At 38.2% G+C, this 22,293-nt stretch overlaps 2 protein-coding genes and 1 long non-coding RNA gene across 3 annotated transcripts; all 3 read left to right on the top strand.

Annotated features, from left to right (window-relative positions):
- The first annotated feature begins 2,710 nt into the window (after nucleotides 1-2,710).
- LOC137400041 (proline-serine-threonine phosphatase-interacting protein 1-like) lies at nucleotides 2,711-10,634 on the top strand. Its single transcript, XM_068086351.1, has 9 exons — nucleotides 2,711-2,821; nucleotides 2,919-3,019; nucleotides 3,296-3,370; nucleotides 3,693-3,897; nucleotides 4,228-4,332; nucleotides 4,549-4,773; nucleotides 6,222-6,318; nucleotides 8,134-8,247; nucleotides 10,015-10,634. The coding sequence occupies exons 1-9, from the start codon at nucleotides 2,789-2,791 to the stop codon at nucleotides 10,059-10,061; spliced, it is 1,002 nt and encodes a 333-aa protein (XP_067942452.1). The 5' UTR covers nucleotides 2,711-2,788; the 3' UTR covers nucleotides 10,062-10,634.
- A 205-nt stretch (nucleotides 10,635-10,839) lies between these two features.
- Nucleotides 10,840-19,608, top strand: LOC137400361 (tubulin alpha-8 chain-like). Its single transcript, XM_068086690.1, has 6 exons — nucleotides 10,840-11,131; nucleotides 11,994-12,142; nucleotides 13,737-13,859; nucleotides 14,303-14,503; nucleotides 17,179-17,565; nucleotides 19,429-19,608. The coding sequence occupies exons 1-6, from the start codon at nucleotides 10,840-10,842 to the stop codon at nucleotides 19,606-19,608; spliced, it is 1,332 nt and encodes a 443-aa protein (XP_067942791.1).
- Nucleotides 19,609-20,452: 844 nt separating this feature from the next.
- On the top strand, nucleotides 20,453-21,795 carry LOC137399812 (uncharacterized). Its single transcript, XR_010979180.1, has 3 exons — nucleotides 20,453-20,595; nucleotides 21,073-21,172; nucleotides 21,647-21,795. It is a non-coding gene; the product is annotated as an uncharacterized lncRNA (long non-coding RNA).
- Nucleotides 21,796-22,293: the final 498 nt, after the last annotated feature.

Genomic DNA, 22,293 nt, shown 5'->3' with positions numbered 1-22,293 from the left:
GTCGTCTGTGTCTTTTGCCCATAGTCTGGTTGAGCGGCATTGTAGTATAGGGGTAAGTCTTCTGGGTAGCCGGGCAAGCTGTCCATTTCTGTAGCCTAATATAGCCCACCCTTGCCGGTTCTTCTGCCCTCACTTTAAGGCAGGTCTAGGGGTCGCTGCTTTTAAAGCAGGCTCTATACCACCCGCCGATATTCCACTTTTATATCAGGCTCAGGGCTGGCAGAGTGAGAGTCTTCTGACAAGTCGTATCCTCAGCATATAGCTGTAGAGGCTGCTCATTCTCCTCCTCTATTTCTGGAGTTGTTTCCTTTCTTTCAGAAGTGCTCGCTTTGTCGGCATAGGAGGAATCGTTAACGGCCACGCTTTTGCAGGCAGAAGGGGCTCCTGGGCCCGTCGGGATCTCCTGGTTACCTCTATTTTTTGTTTTCTCCTCGGCTTCTTATCTGCTTGCCCCATGGAAAGCTTGGCTACTTGGAGAAGTTCATGTGCCTCTTCTGACCCCCTCAGTTTCTTTAGCGCTTGTCGAGAGGTCGACCTGGGCTTAGTGATAGGGAGGGAACAACTCCGTCAATCTGGTTGTCGCGGCTTTTTTCCCAGTATCGTTATGTGGGTGGTTTCCTCAGTTATTCAGCGTGGGGTTCCACAGCGAGCCATCATCAATGGTGGCCACAGCTTTTCCCATTCTTCTTGACCCCAGCGTCTCATTCGAACATTTGACTGGGGCCTGCTGCTTTTAAGGCATAGCCATAAAATAGTTCATAGCCATAGTTAGGCATCGGCCATAGGCATAGGCTGTAGCCATAGTTCCCTTCTCAGGTCAGTCCGGGGTCGTATCCGGTTCTTATTTTTCCGGATTAGTTTGAGCATGGTCGGGTCGGTTCATAGGGGCTGAGCCTTGCTCTTGTCAGCTCCCCTTCGGACTTCCATCACTCCTTCCTGCTCAGAGGACATCTGTGAACTATTCTGGGTGCCTTGGTACAGTACAGCCAATACTCTTCGTTCTTCAGCTTGCAGCGGTGTCGACTTGCTCAGCTCTTGGGCTCTTTCTACAGGTTCCAGGGTGGCCTCAGCCAGCCTCGAGTCAACCGCTTCTACTGTTTCTAAGGCAGGATCAGGTCTCAGAGGGCTGACCGTCTCGCGTGCGGTTGTGGCAACATCAACCCAGTTTCTTTGAGGGACGAGGAGTCTGGCCCGGCATACTCCAGGTCATCACCGGTCCAATGCTGGAGGAACTCAGCGTGGCTTCTGTCTGCAGCAGTGTCGGCTTGCTCGGCTCTTGGAAGACTCAGTGGGGAGAAAGACGTTAATTAATACACAAGGAAGGCCATAACAAATGATGACGTACAGATATACATACAACTACTGCTACAAAAGATTACTAAAATAGGGTCTTAAGTTTTTTTTCTAAAAAGTAGCCAGCAATATCTGTCTCACTACGGACGCTACACAATAGCCTGTTATCAGAAATGTCTATATTTGATAGCCTGATAAAGAGGATGTTGTGGGAAACTGCTCAGTAGAAAAATTCTAATCGACTTTTACTCATCATCTTCGCTTCAAACCCTGAAAAAACTGAAAAAAGTGTTTGCTTTATATTTGCAACTAAATGAAATTGAAGCTTGTCATTTTTTGTGTGTAAAGGATAAAATATTTCAGCCATATAATATGAAAACAAGAAGTAAAGGCCAAGTATAAAAGCATTTAACCCTTTCGTAGGCGAGTTTTTTGGGCTATTTCAGACTCCCTGGGCGAATTAATTTTTCACAAATTGATTTAGAAAAATCATTGATACGCTCTTTTTATGATATTGTATAGGTGTATTATGTTTTTATGATGTAGGTTAATACAAACAAGCATGTTTCAAGTCAATTCATCATATAACTGTCTCTAGCTATGGTACTTTTGGAAGCATTTTTCTATGCAGAGGCCTACACCGCAGTCTTGACACGACTTATGTGCTTAATCTTGTTTCTCTATAGCCTTGCCTTTGTCTATAGCCTTTGAAAGACGCCATGACAATAAAAGAAAGTTGTTGCACTGTGGGAAAACATTCAGAAAGCAGAAACACACGCAGAAACAAGCTACAAACAAAATTCCCAATTTTATTTGAAAACATTTTTATTTCGGATTTTTGTTTGTTTAGTATTGCAAAAGAGATCGTTGTTTTTCTCAAAACGGCTTACTTGTTGTTGCTAACAGAGACCAATTTATTTTAGTTTATTATTGGTAAAAAAACTAAACAAAAAAAGGCAATAAGCCAACCAGAAATCAATTTATAAAAACATTCGTGTGACGACATAATTGTCACTCTGCCAATTATCGTCAGTATCGGAAAATGACTATGCCTGCAGAAAGGCTAAGCTATTTGATCATGACCTCAACTTCGTCACAAGGCCAATGTAAGATAGTTTTTGGAGACAAGATTTATTACGAGGGTCGCACTTCTAAATACTCAAAACTCTCAATTCTTCACACAAATAAGTTTCAAAAGCGCCTTTTTCCACTAATCAGGCAAACATCCAAGCCTTTTGATGCATTGCAACATAATCGCTTTATTAGCTCCGTTTTGGCTTTTTTGGTCTACAACTTACCTTTTTACTAGACACCGATGTGAGTGTGATCAAATTGGTTAGGAATCTCTCAGTCATTTGTCATGGTAGCCATTTGTTATGATAGCCATTTGTTAGGTTAGCCATTTCTTATGATAGCCATTCCTTATGCTAGCCATTTGCAATGATGATATTTATAGTAAAACCAGTAGCACAAGGTTGAGTGAAGAGTACCAAGCATGGTGGCACAAAAGTTCTCCGAGTGCTTTTGGGTAAGTTGATGTAATCATCTTATTAATTTTATTCTAAATTTTAGTTTGTCATTGGTGGTGACACATTTGTTATTCATGGATTGCTTGTGTGTTTTAGAACAAGGAGTTTAATTCAAATGCTGGATTTGAGATTTTGCTAAAGAAGATGAAAGATGGACGAACGTCATCGAAAGAAATAATCTCGTTTGTTAAAGAACGGTTAGGCTGCTACAATTTTTTTAATTAAACTTTTTTTATTTAAATCGAACCTTGAAGCAGTTTCAAGCATTTATAAAAGAGCATGGTTTACCATCATGTTGATTGCTGTGCAGAAGGCTTCTAGCTCAATGCTATCAGCTTTTTTAAACTTGAAATGGATAATTTAGTCTTTTTCATTTTATAGACTCTAGGCTAGCTGATTATGTACAAATTCTTTTTAATGAATCTATAAAAACTCTACAGAGTTTGCAGTTGACTATCAATTTTATTCGACAGTTCAAAACTAGAAGAGGACTATGCGAAGTCACTGATGCGTCTATCTCGTTCATCTTTAGGATCGACAGACTCCGGGTATGTCTCCATGTTTTGCTCCGATATGGGTTATAGAACAAAGGCTCTTCAATTATTCCATATATTGTATGAGGTACTTGACTGTGCTATCAGCAAAGCTTATGGCAAAAGGATTTCAGTCGAAAAGTTTAAAGCACCTTGTCTTATAAACCTGTAATCGCTCTTCTCCTGCATCATAGCAATAGAAATCTAATAAAATTTATCTATTTAGATATGTTCTTCGCTTGACAGTTTGGTAATGACTGATTATCATGAGACACCCTCTTTGCCGCATCTATCTACATAGAGATAACTGTATGACAGTTTCACCTGCTATTTATAGGACCTTCAAAAGAATCCTGATCGAACTAAAGAAGGATGTAGAGAAATCTGCAGGCGTTCATCTGGATATGAGTCAGGCTCTTGTTGAGCAAGCACAACGAATGCAGGTCTTCAAAGATGACTTCACTGCTCGGTGTAAGCAAGCTGAAGGAGATATGAAAAAGTGGCAGGCCTCTAAGAAGGATTTATATCATAAGACTCAGTCAGTAAGTGTCATCTTTGATTCGCAATTGCTGAGCGACGCATCAAACTACTTGGTATAGAAGGTAATCATTAGATGTGATAGTTATTTCTTCATCTTACAATCTTCTGTCTCGACTTGACAGGTATCATTTTAAATTTACCTAACCTTGCAGTTAGGTAACCTTGCAGTTAGGTAACCTTGCAGGCTATCTGGCCAAGTCATTAAAAAAGAGTTTTGGTTATGTATCAACATATCAACAACTATGCCTTTCCCAATTTCAAATTTGTACAAAAAATCAACTTGTTAACTGCTGCCAAAGCTGCGATAAACTCACTAGATACAGGGTTTGTAGAGTCAGCAAGTTTACCAGAAAAAGTGTGTGTCGTATGAGACGGCTCACCATACGTATGTCACTGAAAAGTCCAGTGCGACTAAACAGACCAAAGAAATAGAGAAGGTATGTTAGCATCTTAACGTTTTCAGGTCCGGATTTGCCTTCTCAGAATATTTTTTCAGATATGAAAAGTAGGCAGAACATAGGAATGTAAGTTTATCTATGAGCTCAGCCTTGTGGCTTATAATCATAATGCTAACATGTTTTTGCCAATCTTGTTTATTGGTTCGACACGGCTTTGCTGACATTAGTAGTTAACTCCAATTCTCATGTCTTCAGCTGGAAAACCGATCACACAAATGCAAAGAGGAAAAGATGAAAGCTGATGAACTCTACCAGGCGGCAGTCAAAAACCTTGAAACGGTACGAGGTCACTGGGAGGTGGAAATGCAAAAGACCTGTGACCTTTTTCAGCAGGTGGAGGATGATAGATTGAAGTTCTTCAGGAATGAACTTTGGGTGTTTGTCAACATTGATTCTAAGACCTTGTGTGACCAGGATGAGGTTTGTACTGAGGGCTGTGTCTAGATTGGAGTTGTCATTCCTATAATTACTGTTCTTAGCTTGAATCAGGCATCTTACAAACTTTCGCATCAAATTTGTTTTCTGAAAATGAATTTTTAACTAAATTTTTTTATGGTTTTAGTACAAGTAAATCTCTAACAATGGAGGAATGTTGTTAGTTGAAGTCTGTAGATGCTTGTACGTGTCTCTGTGGTGGCTAGCATAGATAGAATTCCTTCTTAATAAGCTATTGTATCTAACCATCTACACGTACATTGAAATGGTAAACCCAGCCCAGTTGTTTAAAGGTTGACTTGCAAAAAAATTCACATTACCATTATTTGATATGAAAAGATTCACCATGTCTTACTCTGTTGTGTTGTAGGTGCAAAATATGTGGAAAAGTGGTTACAAGCTCTTAAAAGCTCAAAAACGAACAGAAAATCGCAGCCACACGAGACCGCTGTAGTTTAGATTCCCTTTCCAAAACGGCTCAAATGTGATGTAGTTGTGAGAGATGGTTTCTGTTTACACTTTCTTGCAACCTTATTCGTCAAAATATTTTCACAAATATACTTCACGCATTCAATAAAACTATGTCTATTGTTCTTACGCGTCTGTTTTATCGTCATCGTAATGCTGTCACTTTTAGCAGTGATATCTTATAACTTGCCGTAAAAATTTGTTTAATTTTTAGCCTTAGCTTGAAGGAGTACATATCATTGTCTGATAATCATGACGAGCCTGTTGGTCACTTGTGATAATCGAAAAGTGCTGCAGAAATTATTTGCGAAGTATTGGGTCACATGATCAGATTACGACTTGCCGATTAGACCAGGCCGAAACAAAACTGTAAAGTAGCGAGCATCTATATTTGATACGGGGTCTTCGGTAAAATTCGAAGTGTTTGTCATAAACTAGTACTACGATAAGTTTTATATTGAGCTTTGTATTGGCCTTTCAATTCACGTGAGAACATACGTGACAAGACGATAACCAAATTTCGTGGCTACGTCATCGAAATAAAGAGATTCCGATCTACGACGGCTTTTCGTTTTTGAGCTTTTAAGAGCTTGTAATCACATTTCCACATATTTGGCAATTACAACACAACAGAGTAAGACATTGTGAATCTTTTGATACCAAATAACTGTAATGTGAATTTTGTTACAAGTCAACCTTTAAGTAACAGCAAGCCCTAATATAGTATTTGTTATTGTTATCCTACAACGATTGCGGCAGCCTGCTGCCAGTCTGGAGTTGCCCTAATCACCAATAGTTGTCTACATTCACCAATAGGTGTCTACAAGCAATAATTGGAGAGTAGACATTTTGTGTTCATTAAAGATTTATTTGGCTCTAAACAATTATGTGACTTCAACGATTACTGTTGCTATTATGGTAAACAGTTTGCTAGATTAAATATTAGTCATTCTATGAATCTACAGAAGAATCAAGAGGTAAGGAATGTGATGGAGGGCAGTGATCCAGAAAAGGATATCGAGGACTTCATAAACGCATCCAAGACTGGCTGCGCTCGACCAGGTTAGTTTGCGTGCTGTTTTCAGCCTTTAGTTTCTATATTTAACCCGCAAGCTGAGCTGCTCTGTCGTGGAGACCAGAAGAGAACATGCTCTCTTTGTGTATGACTTGCACCACTTGAACCTTGTTAGTGGAGACCAAAGGAGAACATGCTCTCTTTGTGTGTGACTTTCACCACTTGAACCTTGTTAGTGGAGGCCAAAGGAGAACATGCTCTCTTTGTGTGTGACTTTCACCACTTGAACCTTGTTAATGTTGAGTCAGGAAAGAATGTCTGATGGAGGTGATAAGCCAGAGACGTTGCTGAAGATAACTGACCTGTTCGCTCACCAAAATCACTTGAGCTTGCCAATCCCGCCACAAGCTTTAGTTAATCTATATTCTTTCCTTGATATGGCTATTAATAAACTAAAAATAGTTGTACAATTGTTACAGTGGTGCAAAATAAATATACTAACTGTAAACATAGACAAAACAATGTACATTGTAATGAGAAGTTACCATAATAAAATTCAAATTAGAAAAAAACTAATAAAATTATTTGGTTTGGAACTTCAGAAGACATCTTTGATAAAATTTCTAGGAATTCATTCGGACAGATACCTGATATGGGATGACACGTTGACAAGCTAATAAGGCAGATGAGATCTTTTTTCAGCACGATCAGTAAATGTTCTAAATTTCTACCTGGAAGTGTTATGAAGCTAATATACAACCTATTTATTTATTCTAAAATTAGTTAGTGCCTTGAGTCACGGGAAATGCTCCATTTTGGTATTTGAGAAAAATATGAATATCCCGAAAGCCTATAATATGCATAATCTTTAATAAACCACCACTGACTTCATCTCAGTCCCTGTTTGATCAGCTTTTTGTATTACCTGTTAATAAGCAGATGTATAAAATTATCTTGATAGCCCATTCAAAATTCTATTCAAATGAATGAACAGTAAAAAATATTCTCATTATAGTACTAGATTTTTGAAAACCAATCTACCATTATCAAAATTTTATACCGCTTCCGATCAAAAAACAATTGTACACAGAGCTTCGTCACAATGGAACAGTTTTCAAATAGACTTACAAAACATTTACTAGTTTTAAAGGTAATTCAGGAGTCACTTGTTAAGCCTAGATTAGTCAAGACTTCGAATTTTAACAAAATGGTGAATGTTGTCTTCATTGTCAAAATATGCCAACTTCTGTGGGCCCAGCACCTCGACTAGCTGCAGTGCTACTGCGGGCCCAGCACCTCGACTAGCTGCAGTGCTACTGAGGGCCTCATTATACCTTAATAAAATACATATACTTACTGTAAATTACACAAATGATTTTTATGCGTTGCATTTGACTTGACAGCAATAACATCCATTTCATAGATACCAGTGATCATGTTGAACTCTCTCAGTCAACTAACAGGTGATAGTTAAGACTTTCCAGACATCAACTGTGTCATCTCAGCGCAGGTAATTGTCACTAGTTCACCAATCTTTGTCTATCAGAGTACTTCATGAATTTGTTAAATTTCAAAATAATAATGCCGGTCAAAACACACTTTTCAATTTATTATAGGCAGCACCAGCTAGGTGCTTTAACCAATAAAGCATTCGGATCCAACTTAATAAGCAACGCAGTTTTACTCATGGTCATCTTAGATATCACCGATGTAGCGTGATGTACGCATAAAACAAAGATTCTGTTTGGTGGCTCATTAACATCTTGTTACAAACTACACTATGGACAGATTTAGAGGAACTACACGTATCCGCGTTGACTCACCGCTATGTAGTTTCTGGACTACTGTAATTGTTCTTGTAGCTCCGGTGCTTTATGATTGCTTTGACAGCAAGCCATCGTCTGCAGCTCAGATCACGACTACTCTCGGCAGCAATTTCTTTGCGAGTGACGCTCGTCAGCTACCTTCCTGTCCAGGTTTGTATTTTGGCGTATGCTTGGGCTGGATCCAATAGTCCTGCCATTTGTCAGCCTTTTTTTCTAAATTTCAGATACAACTGAAACCCTCAACCGACTTAGCAACTCATTTCACCGACGTGATGTTATGTAATAGTACTAATCTTGTCTTTAGTCTGGTTTCGCTAGTCCGCCTTGTGTGGTTTGTTCTGCATATCATAACAACTATAATTGAGCAAGGCATGCGATCTCCTCTCAAACATATGATTAAACTCTGTTTACCAAGGATATCATTCAACAAGTTTTTGGTAGGCTGTTTGCACTTTTAGATTTGTTTAGGCAGCACAAACTAGGTGGTTAAACACACCTTCAGACCTGTTGTGTCCAGTGCTAGCTGGCTGAACACACCTCCAGACCTGTTGTGCCCACTGCTAGCTAGCTGGCTGAACACACCTCCAGACCTGTTGTGTCCAGTGCTAGCTAGCTGGCTGAACACACCTCCAGCCTTGTTGTGTCCAGTGCTAGCTAGCAGGCTGAACATACCTCCAGACTTGTTGTGTCCAGTGCTAGCTAGCTGGCTGAACACACCTTCAGACCTGTTGTGTCCAGTGCTAGCTAGTTGGCTTAGCACACCTCCAGACCTGCTGTGTCCAGTGCTAGCTAGCTGGCTTAGCACACCTCCAGACCTGTTGTGTCCAGTTCTAGCTAGCAGGCTTAGTATATCTCCAGACCTGTTGTGTCCACCGCTAGCTAGCTGGTTTAAGACACCTCCAGACCTGTTGTGTCCACTGCTAGCTAGCTGGTTGAACACACCTCCAGACTTGTTGTGTCTAGTGCTAGCTAGCTGGCTTAGCACACCTCCAGACCTGTTGTGTCCAGTGCTAGCTAGCTGGCTTAGCACACCTCCAGACCTGTTGTGTCCACCGCTAGCTAGCTGAACACACCTCCAGACTTGTTGTGTCTAGTGCTAGCTAGCTGGCTTAGCACACCTCCAGACCGGTTGTGTCCAGTGCTAGCTAGCTGGCTTAGCAAACCTCCAGACCTGTTGTGTCCACCGCTAGCTAGCTGGTTTAAGACACCCCCAGACTCGTTGTGTCCAGTGCTAGCTAGCTGGCTTAGCACACCTCCAGACCTGTTGTGTCCAGTGCTAGCTAGCTGGCTTAGCACACCTCCAGACCTGTTGTGTCCAGTGCTAGCTAGCTGGCTTAGCAAACCTCCAGACCTGTTGTGTCCACCGCTAGCTAGCTGGTTGAACACACCCCCAGACTCGTTGTGTCCACTGCTAGCTAGCTGGCTGAACACACCTCCAGACCTGTTGTGTCCACCGCTAGCTAGCTGGTTGAACACACCCCCAGACTCGTTGTGTCCACTGCTAGCTAGCTGGCTTAGCACACCTCCAGACCTGTTGTGTCCAGTGCTAGCTAGCTGGCTGAACACACCTTCAGACCTGTTGTGTCCAGTGCTAGCTAGTTGGCTTAGCACACCTCCAGACCTGTTGTGTCCAGTGCTAGCTAGTTGGCTTAGCACACCTCCAGACCTGTTGTGTCCAGTGCTAGCTAGCTGGCTGAACACACCTTCAGACCTGTTGTGTCCAGTGCTAGCTAGCTGGCTTAGCACACCTTCTGTTGAGAAGCTACTTGTTATTTGTACTTATGCAAAGCTTTACAGACTAGAGGGTAGTGAAACTTGAGTTCAGTCAAATCAGTGTAGTATTTGGTAGACTGATCATAGCGTGTCAGTATCATAACCATGAAGTTGTTTATACTGTTTTAGGCTGATTGGTTTTAGGTTCCCTGGACGATTACACCGACCCAACGTACGCTTCTGTTAGTTAGGATAAGACTGGAATCACACAGAGATTGGAAACATACAGATGCCTACTATTGCTGGTCAGGGTAGAAAAGCACGCACACAGATTTCTACACATTATTTAATAATCTGCCATTATTTTTCGCTTTGCTTTGTCATACATTCACCTGGTGCAGCTGGTGCGACTGGTGCAGCTGGTGCGACTGGTGCAGCTGGGCTGCACGGAGCATATATATTCTATGATTCTCTTTAATCAGCTTTTTTTGATTTTCTTATGCAGTTTTATCATTCATGCGTTGATAATAATATATTTTATATTTGCTATATACCACTTAATTTCGATGCTTCGTTTATTTTTAGTGAATTTTTGCTATTTCAAATCAGATTCAATCAGCTGCCTGTCGCGGCCTCTGTAGCTCCCTTCTTTTGTAATAACATTAGCCTTTATTACTGCTACTGTATATGTTACCAGGCATTGTCATTTTTGTCATTTATATGCATTCATTCCAACTGGTTATACAATGCGTTTTTATTCATATTTTCTTTGAATTTTTTATTTTGTCTATATGAAAATTATATTAAACTGTATGAAGTACTATAAAAGCGATGATGTCATTTCTGGAATGCTTGGCATGTATAAATTGCAACAGTGCTATATCTGAACGCTATTCAGCTGAAGCGCGATGGTAAGTAGCTATGTATCCGTCTCTAGCATTTACTTACACTGAGTAGTTGAACATTGCTTGTGTGTGACTATACAGTTATACCGACATGCTTGCACCTTAGTGTGTGCTTTACGGATCAATGCTTCTATTGTCGAGGGAAAGTACACTTATAAAGCTCAGGATTGTTTTGGTACAGGCTGACCTAAACAGAGGAGTTGTGAATATTCACCTCGGACAGTGTGGAGTGCAGATTGCTGACTCACTCTGGGAGCTTTTCTGCCTTGAACACGATGTCTGTGCTGATGGCACCATCAAAAAGACGCGTAGAAAGAATTTAGATTTGTCAACTAATGGCATTTTCTTTGAGGAGTGTTCTAAGGGCAAATATGTTCCCAGAACAGTCATCCTTGACACTGAACCAACTGTTGTGGGTAGGATTGATAAAAATGAATTTCTTACAGACAAGGTTAAGTTAGTGCAAAGATTTAACATCACCGAAAGGTTTCATCACTGCTATGATGTAGGCTCAGGTTTGACAGTGTTCTATTGCAAGAAAATGTATGCTCAGAAAACATTGTGATATTTTACAAGATATTTTGACACATGGTTAGTTTTATTGCTTGATGCTCTCAGTCAAATTTTGACAAGTTGCTGAAGCCATTCCCTAATTAGATATTCTTCAGTGTAGTACTTTTCTTTTGCTACATAAAAAGTGTTAATCAGTGTTAACCACTGTTAATCATTGTAGTGCTGTTCTTGTGCTACATAAAGATTGGCTCAATCGGAAAGTTTATTTTAATTTTTTTAAATTGATTTTATTTTCCAAATCAACTCGCATTCATCAAACTAATTATTTTTGTTTAGACGTTTTACAATTATTTCAGTTCAACATTTCGCTAATTCCAATATGATATAATTGGGTAAACAACTAATTTAAAGCAGTTTACTCGCATATTCACCATTATTATGGTTACCATTTTTTCCAGTTTTTACTGAAATTTTGTTTTGTTGTAGTTGTTCATATAGTCTCAGACATGTTTACAAATCAACTATAGAAATAAATACATGTATATAACCTCTTGCGCTATACTAACAAAGAACAAAATTTATTCAATAGCTACTGTAGCTAGTAACTAGATTGTTGAGAGCAACTAAAGGTGGCCAATCAAGATTAATGTGGCAGAAGTTAATACAAAAGCCTACTAGGTTTAGGTAACTCTTATCACATTCTACATTTGTTTGGAATTCTACCAAATGAACATAACTATAACTTATATGAAGTTTTCTGTTTAGATGTGATCAGAACAGGACGGAAAAGAGATCTGTTCAGGCCTGACTGCCTCATCTCTGGCAAGGAGGACTCTGGTAATGTCTTTGCTAGAGGCTACTTTGCTATGGCAGATGATTTGAGGGATCTAGCTTTGGACCGAATTCGGAAAGTGGTTAGTAAACATCATATTGTGTGCACAGACAGTTCAAGGTTGTTGCTAAACAGAAGAGCAGATTACTAAACTTTTTTTAGTTCACAGTAATAAATGCTTCTTTCTTTCGTGTGTTACTAAACAAAAATCAAGTTTACATATGAATGACCTCTGTAAAGTGCACTTTACTTGGCAAGCAAGGCCCACCCTATTAGGAGCGCAATTTAAAATGTCAAAACCACTTGCAATATTAATGCATTGTATTAAAACATTGAGACTGTTAGTCATTTTCATGTCTACGAACTGGCACATTAGCTCAAAAAATAATACAAAGATAGTGTATTAGACAGCTGAAGTTCAGCATTTATATCAGACAGTTGTGACAACATAAATCCTGACATACGCTATCATACTTTGTTAATCAAAAACGCTTAGTTTGTAAAAAACTAATCCTATCAGTGTTGGAGTTGTCCTCTCAAGCAGCAAAAGTAGTATAATATGTTATAAAGTTGCTGTTGCTACTGCCTTCAGATAAAGTATGATGTTACACGCCATGTATTCAACTCACAATAAATGATAGAGCATTAGATTGTTCGTGACTTGATAGAGTATTAGCATGGTTTGATAGAATATTAGATTGTTCATAACTCTATAGAGCATTAGATTGTTCATGACTTGATAGAGCATTAGATTGTTTATGACTTGATAGAGTATTAGATTGTTCATAACTTCATAGAGTATTAGGTTGTTCATGACTTAATAAAGTATTAGATTGTTTATGACTTGATAAAGTATTAGGCTGTTCATAACTTGATAGAGCATTAGGTTGTTTATAACTTGATAGAGCATTAGATTGTTTATAACTTGATACGGCATTAGATTGTTCATGACTTGATAGAGCATTAGATTGTTCATGACTTGATAGAGTATTAGATAGTTTATGACTTGATAGAGCATTAGACTCTTCATGACTTGATAGAGCATTAGGTTGTTTATAACTTGATAGAGCATTAGATTGTTTATAACTTGATACGGCATTAGATTGTTCATGACTTGATGGAGCATTAGGTTGTTCATGACTTGATAGAGTATTAGGGTTGTTTATAATTTGATAGAGCATTAGATTGTTTATAACTTTATAGAACATTAGATTGTTCATAACTTGATGGAGCATTAGATTGTTTATGACTTGATAAAGTATTAGATTGTTTATGACTTGATAGAGCATTAGACTCTTCATGACTTGTTATAATTTTAAGCCTTTACTTATTACTAAGACTGTCACAGCCGTCACATTACATTCTTCACTTAGTTTTTATACGACTTACTTGGTTTGTTCAGCCATAACCTTAACTAACACCACACACTTGACGTGAGACTAGGAGTCCTTTACAGCTATCATAGTATCAGCGAGAGATCAAAGTCAATACAATTTGTCATGTATTAGTGTTAGGTGTTGATAACAATCTCTAATGATACATGTACATGTAACGCCAGTTTCGCCTAATGGTACGTAGCTTCTATTATAATATGTTACAACAAACCTTTGATGAGAAAAATAATGCAGAGTACCAACTTGGAGCCAGCCCTGACTTCTCAAGGAAACTTTTTTCAGGTGGAAGGATGTAGTTCTGTTCAGGGGTTTTCCTTGTTCAGGTCGTACAGTGGTGGAACTGGTTCTGGTTTTGGTTCCGCCCTTGCCACTTCCCTCAGAGATGACTATCCGAAAACAACCCAGGTAAAATTGTTTTCTGCTCATATAATCTGCTGTTACATCGAATCTGACAACTTGACATCTGTCGTGTGTATGTCAATTTAAGCGTACATGTATAGGCCCTACATCAAATTTTTATATAAACATGTTGTCTATGAATGTATTTAATAATATAAATGTGTTTTATTCATTTAATTATGCATTTTTTATTTTCAAAAAAGCAGCACTGTTTCATACAATTGCATGCTTGTCATATAGGCTAAATCTTAATGTTTGACTCCCAGTCTTTATTGAAGAGTAAAGTAAGCATTCTATTATGATTTGTTAGTTTAATGACATTTAAATATTTTACTCAAATACCGATTATTTTAATTTATTTATTTCATTTGGTGAAAATAAAGAGAAAATGGATGTTGCACCTTGCAGAATATTACTTCAGTCAATCTCATATTTTTTGTGGTTATCAGATAGAAATTGCTACTGTGCCCTCGGGTCAATATGCCACAGCAGTAGTTGAGCCATACAACGCTGTATTTTCTACTCACGAATCTTTGATGAACTCGGATTGCGCGATATTCTTTGACAACGAGGCTCTCTACAACATGCTGAGCAGGCAACTGGACATGGAGTCTCCATCATATAAAGATATTAACCGCATGATAGCCCAGGTAAGTAGCTCAATGTCATAAAGAGCGCCGTATTAATATCTTTTTAAAGAACTAATAGTGTTTTAAAAGAAACTTCATGGAGCTAAATACAGATCTGTAAAGTGGTAGTTACACTCGCGGCACAGACAGGTACTTTATTGGGGGTCCTCCCATGTTTTGTGACGATTCTGACGACGCGACGACAGGGATATTTAAAAAGTGACAGACGAGACGACCATTTACCAATGCAGGTGACGAGGATTGCGTAAATAAGATTACTAAAGGTACGGCTGCACGTAACGAATTTTTCGTTGGTTCGGAGTTCTGGCCGAAATCACGAAAAACGCAGAATTAATCGGTCGAAATTCACAGAATTATTTGAGCTGTGCATGCCCACCGAGTTTGTCGACGAACGCTTTTAACAGATTAAAGAAATTATTAACGAGCACGATTCCAGCAGCTTTAGCAATTAGTATAGTCCAAGACATGTACCGTGACACACAATAAAAATACGAAAGCATTTCAACATAGAACACACGATGTAACTGTCTAAGTCGCGCTATTATTAGTTGGCGAACACGACTTTAGCAAATTTTAAGATATATGTAGTCCGAAAACATAATGCGACACACAAGAAAATTATTACAGAAAGTTATCATAGTAAATACGATGCAACTGACTTGTTTGCGCTAGAGATGTCGACATTCTCTACCACAAATCTTTTGCTGCTAAAAAGGAAATATAATTAAAAAATAAACAAATTGTAGCTATAGCGTCCAAACAATAAATACATTCAATAACGAAATCTAAGCAGTTTCATCGTGTGTACTATGTTGATTTGCAATTATACTTTTACTATTGTGTGTCATTATACGTCTCTTGGACTATACTAATTGCAAAAGCTGCTGAGATCGTGCTCGCTAGCACGATTCTAGCAGCGCAGAATAATTCTGTGTGTTTCAATCATTTCGTGATTTTGGTTAGAACCAACGGAAATTTTGTTACGTGTTGCCGTACCGTTACTAACTTATTATTTGTTCATAATAATTGTGGGTATAACAGAGACCAAAATTGATAGCAACTTCGATGATAATGAGCTTTTAGGGAATAGGTTCACCGTATATAGAAATGATAGGAAACAAGGGGCTGGCGGCGTGTTGATAGCAATTCGCAATTCATCACCAATAAACATAATCAGAAACATAGCTGGCCCTGGCGAGTCTCTCATGACGACGGTGTCGTTTTTCTCCCAAGTCTCATTGGACATAGTAATACTTTATAGACCCCCCAGTGAGTACAACCTTGTAAACCTCCATGGCTTACTCAGCGACAGAAATTCCAGATATCCACTAATTTTATTTGGAGACCTTAACTTACCAGACATAGACTGGACATCCGGTTTAGGCCAAATTAGGAGATCATCAGTAAGGCAATCATTTCATCAAGAGGCACTGGACATTTTTAAATGCTCTGATCTCTCACAACTAGTTCGCGACCCCACCCATATAAAGGGTAACACACTAGATTTGTTCTTTGTCGAAAATAGCCTTTTTGATCAACTTGATTTTGATACATTGCTTCAACCTGGGATTTCAGATCATGATATGATCATTACAGAAGTCCAACTCCCAAATAGCAACAGCAAAACGAACCATGATAAATGTGTAACTAGGTATAACTTTAGCGAAGCAAACTACGAAGAAATTGACTCTCTGTTTTTTGAGTTGTTATTACGAACTGAACAAGAGAATTTATCTGCCCAGACTCTATGGGAAATTTTTAAAAACACCACCTTGTCCGCCCTAAAAGAATTTGTCCCAACATTACTATCTAGACCCAGGGGAAAGCCATGGATGTCACGATCTCTTCTACGAAATATTAGAAAAAGAGATCGTGCTTACCAAGTTTACAAAAAATACCCAACACAGCAGAACTTTGAGTACCTTAAAGGAATGAAAATCGCCGTTAAAACGGAAGTGAGTAATTCAAAGACCGATTTTATAGAGTGTCACATCACCAATGAACTAAAAGTTGGCAACACCAAACCGCTTTACAATATGATTAACAAATCTAGGGGAAAATCAAACAATATCAGCTGTCTAGAAAACACAGATCCAGAGGGAATTGCTAATTCTCTAGCAGACTTTTTTTCTTCTGTGTTCAATGAAACCACCTCTGCATGTCCAGACTTCTCTTTAAAATCACCGCCAGTTCAGCCGATGAGTAAAATTTGCATAGATATTGCGGGTGTAAAAAATCTAGTTACAAATCTCGATGTCAGAAAGGCAACTGGACCGGACAAAATATCATCTTATTGTCTTAAAGAGTTCAGTAAGAACGTTCCAAAATTTTTACCCGTTTTTGTTTCGGTGCTGAGGGCCAGTTTAGAGCAATCCCATGTGCCTCTCGACTGGAAACTGGCTGATATTGTCCCAATTTTTAAGAGTGGTAGGCGGGACCTACCGCAAAACTACAGGCCAATAAGTTTGACCTCAATAACCTCAAAGATAATTGAGCACATTATCTCTAGTTCTATGTGGCAGCATTTAAGTAGTTTTAACCTTTTAAGTGACAATCAGCACGGCTTTCGCAAACATTTTAGCACTACCACCCAATTATTGGATGTTACACATTTTGCTTCTAAAGCACTGGCAGAACGCCGAGAGTATCACATAGTCTCGTTTGATTTTGCAAAGGCCTTCGACAAGGTGCCCCACCAACTTTTAATACACAAATTGAAGGCTTACAGATTTGATACAGGTACCCTCAAATGGATAGAAGCGTGGCTCAGAAACAGAGCTTCTGTAGTTCAAGTGAATGGTTATACATCACATAATTTTAGTATTAAATCAGGAGTACCTCAGGGCTCAGTGCTGGGACCCCTATTGTTTATTCTTTACATCGATGACTTGCCACTCTGTGTGAAAGACGCTGACTGTCGACTGTATGCCGATGATACTCTGCTGTGCATGGATTTGACAAACACCAGCCAGCTGGCTTTGCAGACTAACGTTACAGCATTACAGCATTGGGCCACACAGTGGGGCATGACATTTAATCCAGAAAAGTGTATCCACATGCAGGTGGGCAGGTCGACACCAGATTTTAAACTTTTTATGAACGGAATTTTTATACCACAGGCGAATGGTCTGAAATATTTGGGGGTTTTCATACAAAGCGACATCAAGTGGCACGAGCATATTTTAAACATTACTAAGAAAAGTAATAAGGCACTCGGACTTATCCGACGCTGCCTTTTTAATGCAAGCATATCAACAAAAATTGTCGCCTATAACACAATTGTTCGACCATTACTCGAATATGCCTGTCAGGTATGGTCACCGCACGCAAAAGGCTTAATTGACAAATTAGAAACAATTCAGAGACGGGGGGTTCGATGGATTTTCAGACTCGGGCCTATGGATAGTGTCACAGAGTGCATGCGTGTAAATAACATCCAAGAACTAAAAGATAGAAGAGAAGATTTGGATTTGAAATTTTTAAAAAGAATTGTGTTTGGTCTATACGATCTAGACCTCAATAACTATATCTCTTTTAACCCATCCCACCAAACCCGTCATGGAGTAGTCCACCCACATTTTAGGATAGACCAATATAAGCACTCTTTTTATAATAGAATGGCACCGAATGTTGTGGGTCAGGGCGTTGATGACTCCCTCAGTTTTTAATACGATCTTGGTATTGCAACAAATTAGGTTTTAGCGTTCTTATCAATCATTTTATCTCAAATTTTATGTTCATATAATGCCCTCGGGCGTATTGGACAGATTCGAATATATATATATATATAAATCACCACGGTCAACCGAAACTTCACTAGTTTTGGTTTGAAGCATCTGGTTCAGCATTTATAGACTGCCAAATAATTAAAGCAATGAAATGCCACGACATTGACTGCAAATCCGTTTCCAAGTCTGTGACTGACAGTGATTATTAAAGGCAATCTCGGTCTATTTTCAGTACAAGAAATATAGCTCTAAAAACCTAAGACCTTTGTCACTCTTCGCGGAGTAATCAGCAACGCTCCCAAACATCACTAATATGTTTGTGAAGGTCGCTGGTTGAGCCATGCTTTTGGTTAGCAGAAGTTCAAACCTAGCGAGTTTCAGATTTTTAACGCAACCCAGTGCCACCAGTATAGATATTTGTATTAAAATAACGAATGTGAAGAAAGAGGTTGTTTTGGTTACCAATTTGAAAAAGGTGACAGTGATTTTAAAAGTGACGACAGTGATTTTAAAAGTGACGACAGTGATTTTAATAGTGACTATTCTGACGACAGCTTTGTGTGGTAGGACCCCCTTTATTAGTTGAAATTTTGAAGTCAGTTACACGAGCTGTAACTCTTTCTCTGCAGTTATTGAGTTACTACTGTAGGCCAACCATTAGTCAATCAGTATTTGCGCAGGTATTCTCAATTTAAACCAAAAACCGCACAGCCTTCTCTCCATAACCCGTCTTAGACTCCAATGCTAAATAAATTAGCACTCGAGTCTTCGCAGTTTAAGTCAGTTAGGTTAAGTTATACTTGAATCAATTCTAAGCAACTAGTCCTCCATTAGAATAAAACTCAGTCTATTAGCTAGGTTGCTAGCCACGCTCTCTATTTGCCATGCCCTTACTAGTTCAATGACCTCAATCATTTTGTACTACTGTTGTTAAGCAGTTGACCCTTTTGTGCAACAAGGTTAGTTCTTTTTAATCTTTCACCTTTTACAAAGGCGCATATGAAAGATGATAATCGCTTAAAAATTCGATTAATTAAGAATGATACTCATGAATTCAACTGGTTCATATCAGTCATCCTTTTTGTTGTTACAACTAACATTCACAAGTCTAACAAGGACCTAACAAGCCTGTTAGTTAAACTTTGCTTAGTTATGAGTAATATTCATAAACCTGTCAAGACCTGTGAATCTTTGCAGATTGTGTCAGCCATGACTGCTGGATTAAGGTTTGCCTCAACACTGAAGATTGATTTCACTGAAGTACAAACCAACCTCGTTCCTTACCCGCGATTACACTTTCCTGTTGCTTCTATCTCTCCTATATTACCTCGACACGCTAGCTCCAAGCGTATGTCGCAGGTCAGCTGCTTTCCATAATATTCTCCTTGCAGTTTCGTCACTCACTTTGAGCCTCAGTTTTTATTTCTTTTAAATAAAATCTTTATCCACATTGCAGTTGCACAATACCGTGCTTGTTGTTGTTGCTCATTGTACACATAGACATTTAGTTGCTATCATACCGTGATAGTCGTCTTCTCTTCTCACTCTGCCATATACACTACTCCATCTATAATTATGATTTGCTTTGATTTGCTCAACTGATAGGCTAAAAAGGTAAATGGTGCTTTCAGTTTCTTTGACAGATAAATAATATTTACAATTCTGTAATAATTCATTTATTTTAGTTCTCAACTTTTTTTATTTCCAGCCTTCATTTGTTATTTCTAGTGGTGGACAAAATAAGCTGGACCTTTTGTTGGAAAACTAAATTCTCCTATACAAGATTGTTATTTATTATGAATTTAGTCAACAGCCATAAATTATAGATTAAATTAATTCTCATTTTGTCCGGATTTCAAATATTTAAACCAAACAGCTGCAAAATTATGTTTCTGAGTGATTGTATAGGCTAAATTCTGAGTAAGTAAATAATTATAAGTAACGATAAGCTAATGCATGGACATACACAATAGACATAGACATACACAATAGCATGATTTTATTGTTTTATGTCCGCATATAATGGATCTTTTAGTTTTTTAACCAAGAGTTATTTTGGTCCAGTTTATTTCGCTCACTACTACTAACATTTAAACTTTGTTCTGTACTTCAGTTAAAGCTCCAACCATTAAAATTAAATTTATGGTCTTGTCGGTGTTTCCACTCCGCTTATGGTGTGCTTATTTTTTTGCTGATTTGTTTGAAGGAAATAGATATGGTGAAAATAACAAAAAACTTATTCAACAAACACAATTTCACTCTGATGGGAAATCCAAACCTTGGCAAATATATGAGTTGTTGTATCATGTACCGAGGTAATATCGTACCTAAGGAAATCAACAGAACCATTCACATCTTGAAAAGGTAGGCTTGTGCATTTTCAACATTTTTCTTTCTAACACAACAAAGTATTGAATATCAACCTTAAACACTGTTCTGTGGTAGTTGATGGTTACATGTGGAGTGTACCATAAATATACAATTGCTTGGCCTTGCAAACACTACATAAGTTTTGCTCATTGACGCACTTATCAGTGTTATCTTAGCATCATCTAGTTCTTGTTGACTAAATTGTAATAATTGTAAGTTTGTTTCAAATTATCTATAACTTAAATCTGAGTGCATTATAACTGATGATAAACTGCTCAAAGCTGGTATCAGTTTGCTTGAATGAGTGACTAAACAGCTCTTTAAAACCAGAGCAGATAACTCCAAGTTTTTCTTATGATTTCGTGTTTGCGTAAGAATGTGTTCTTTGAATGTCTGACATATATTGATCTCATGTATGCCCTCAAGTATTATTTTTGGATTTGGCATTCTAAAAAATGAATAACATTGTAGAACTCGGTCTATTCAATTTGTGGATTGGTGCCCAACAGGATTCAAGATTGGAATAAACCATGCCCGGGTCGTCATTCCTAAGGCTCTGAACATGGAACCTGTGAGTCATTAGTTATCTGAGGTTCTCTTTCTACTGTTTTATAACCGCTACGACACTACCTATGTCATTTTTGTTGAGGAATCATAAAATTCATTAGGTTTTATGGTTATCAATAAATTTAAAGCATTAGCTCTATAGAATGTAAATGTGAGAAAAGGGAGGCACGCTTCATATAGTCTCCACAGCAATCAACAGTCTTATGATATGCGTTACAATATTTTTTTTAAATTAGCAATTCTAAGTTTACATACAAAACAAGTTTGTAACAATTTTGTAGCCTGTGTTACAAATTTATCTCAAACTTTTACAAAATTTGGTTTTGACCGTTAAAACCTGAAGTCTTTAGTATTTTGTCAAAGATATTTTTCAGGTAACACGAAACCTCAATGAATGAAATCACTAAACCAATAAATTGCTTTTTGTCATGTGTTAACAGATTTTTTAATTTAAAATGCATCATTTGATGTGTTACAGGCACCCACTTCGGCGGTGATGCTGGCAAACAACACAGCCATTCATGAGTTTTGGATGGTTTTGAATCGTAAGTATGACCTGATGAACAGGAAAAGGTGCTTTTGGCACCATTACATTCAGGAGGGCATGGGAGAGGACGACTTTACAGAGTTCAGAGAAGATTTGGCAGCTCTCGGTAATTACAATATATATTTACTATTGTTATGCGAATAGAGTTGAATAGAGAAAGCATAATATTTTTATGCTTTATTATTTATCTTGAGGTGTTGAGTGATGTTCTAAAAAAAGAATCAAGGAGATTGACCAACCAGAAGCTGAGATATAGCCAGCCAAACACAGGTCTACCAAAAAACATAAGTGTTTTGGTAATCATCAATATATGAAGTATGAAATCGACTTGTGTGCCATTGGTCAATTAAGCCAACTAATGCGCTCTCCTATAACAATCACGGCGTTTTAATTGGTTTAATCCCTGGAAGTATAGAACAATCAAATTGGGCCTAACAATCATCGCTCTGAGAATTCCGAACCAGTCCCTTTGACATGTAGATTTAGAATAAAATAATTACACGCATCTATTATTTCGTAACATTCTGCTATCACTTTCTACAAATTATATTAGTTACATCATTTATTCTCTCCGCAGT

The sequence above is a fragment of the Watersipora subatra genome, chromosome 7, assembly GCF_963576615.1.
Source record: "Watersipora subatra chromosome 7, tzWatSuba1.1, whole genome shotgun sequence".
NCBI classification, from domain to species: Eukaryota; Metazoa; Bryozoa; class Gymnolaemata; order Cheilostomatida; family Watersiporidae; genus Watersipora; species Watersipora subatra.
The sequence above is the reverse complement of the archived record's forward strand: the minus strand, read 5'-3'. Positions and strand labels throughout refer to the sequence as shown.

What these genes read in the sequence shown, in the direction of transcription:
- LOC137400361 (XM_068086690.1), top strand. Translation starts at nt 10,840, where the DNA reads ATGCTTCTATTGTCGAGGGAAAGTACACTTATAAAGCTCAGGATTGTT. An exon ending in TTAACCGCATGATAGCCCAG is followed by an intron (nt 14,504 to 17,178) that starts GTAAGTAGCTCA and finishes GATTTTGCAAAG; the next exon opens with GCCTTCGACAAGGTGCCCCA. An exon ending in AAAAGTGTATCCACATGCAG is followed by an intron (nt 17,566 to 19,428) that starts GTGGGCAGGTCG and finishes GAATCTTTGCAG; the next exon opens with ATTGTGTCAGCCATGACTGC.
- LOC137400041 (XM_068086351.1), top strand. Translation starts at nt 2,789, where the DNA reads ATGGTGGCACAAAAGTTCTCCGAGTGCTTTTGG. An exon ending in AGTTCTCCGAGTGCTTTTGG is followed by an intron (nt 2,822 to 2,918) that starts GTAAGTTGATGT and finishes TGTGTGTTTTAG; the next exon opens with AACAAGGAGTTTAATTCAAA. An exon ending in CCTTGTGTGACCAGGATGAG is followed by an intron (nt 4,774 to 6,221) that starts GTTTGTACTGAG and finishes ATGAATCTACAG; the next exon opens with AAGAATCAAGAGGTAAGGAA.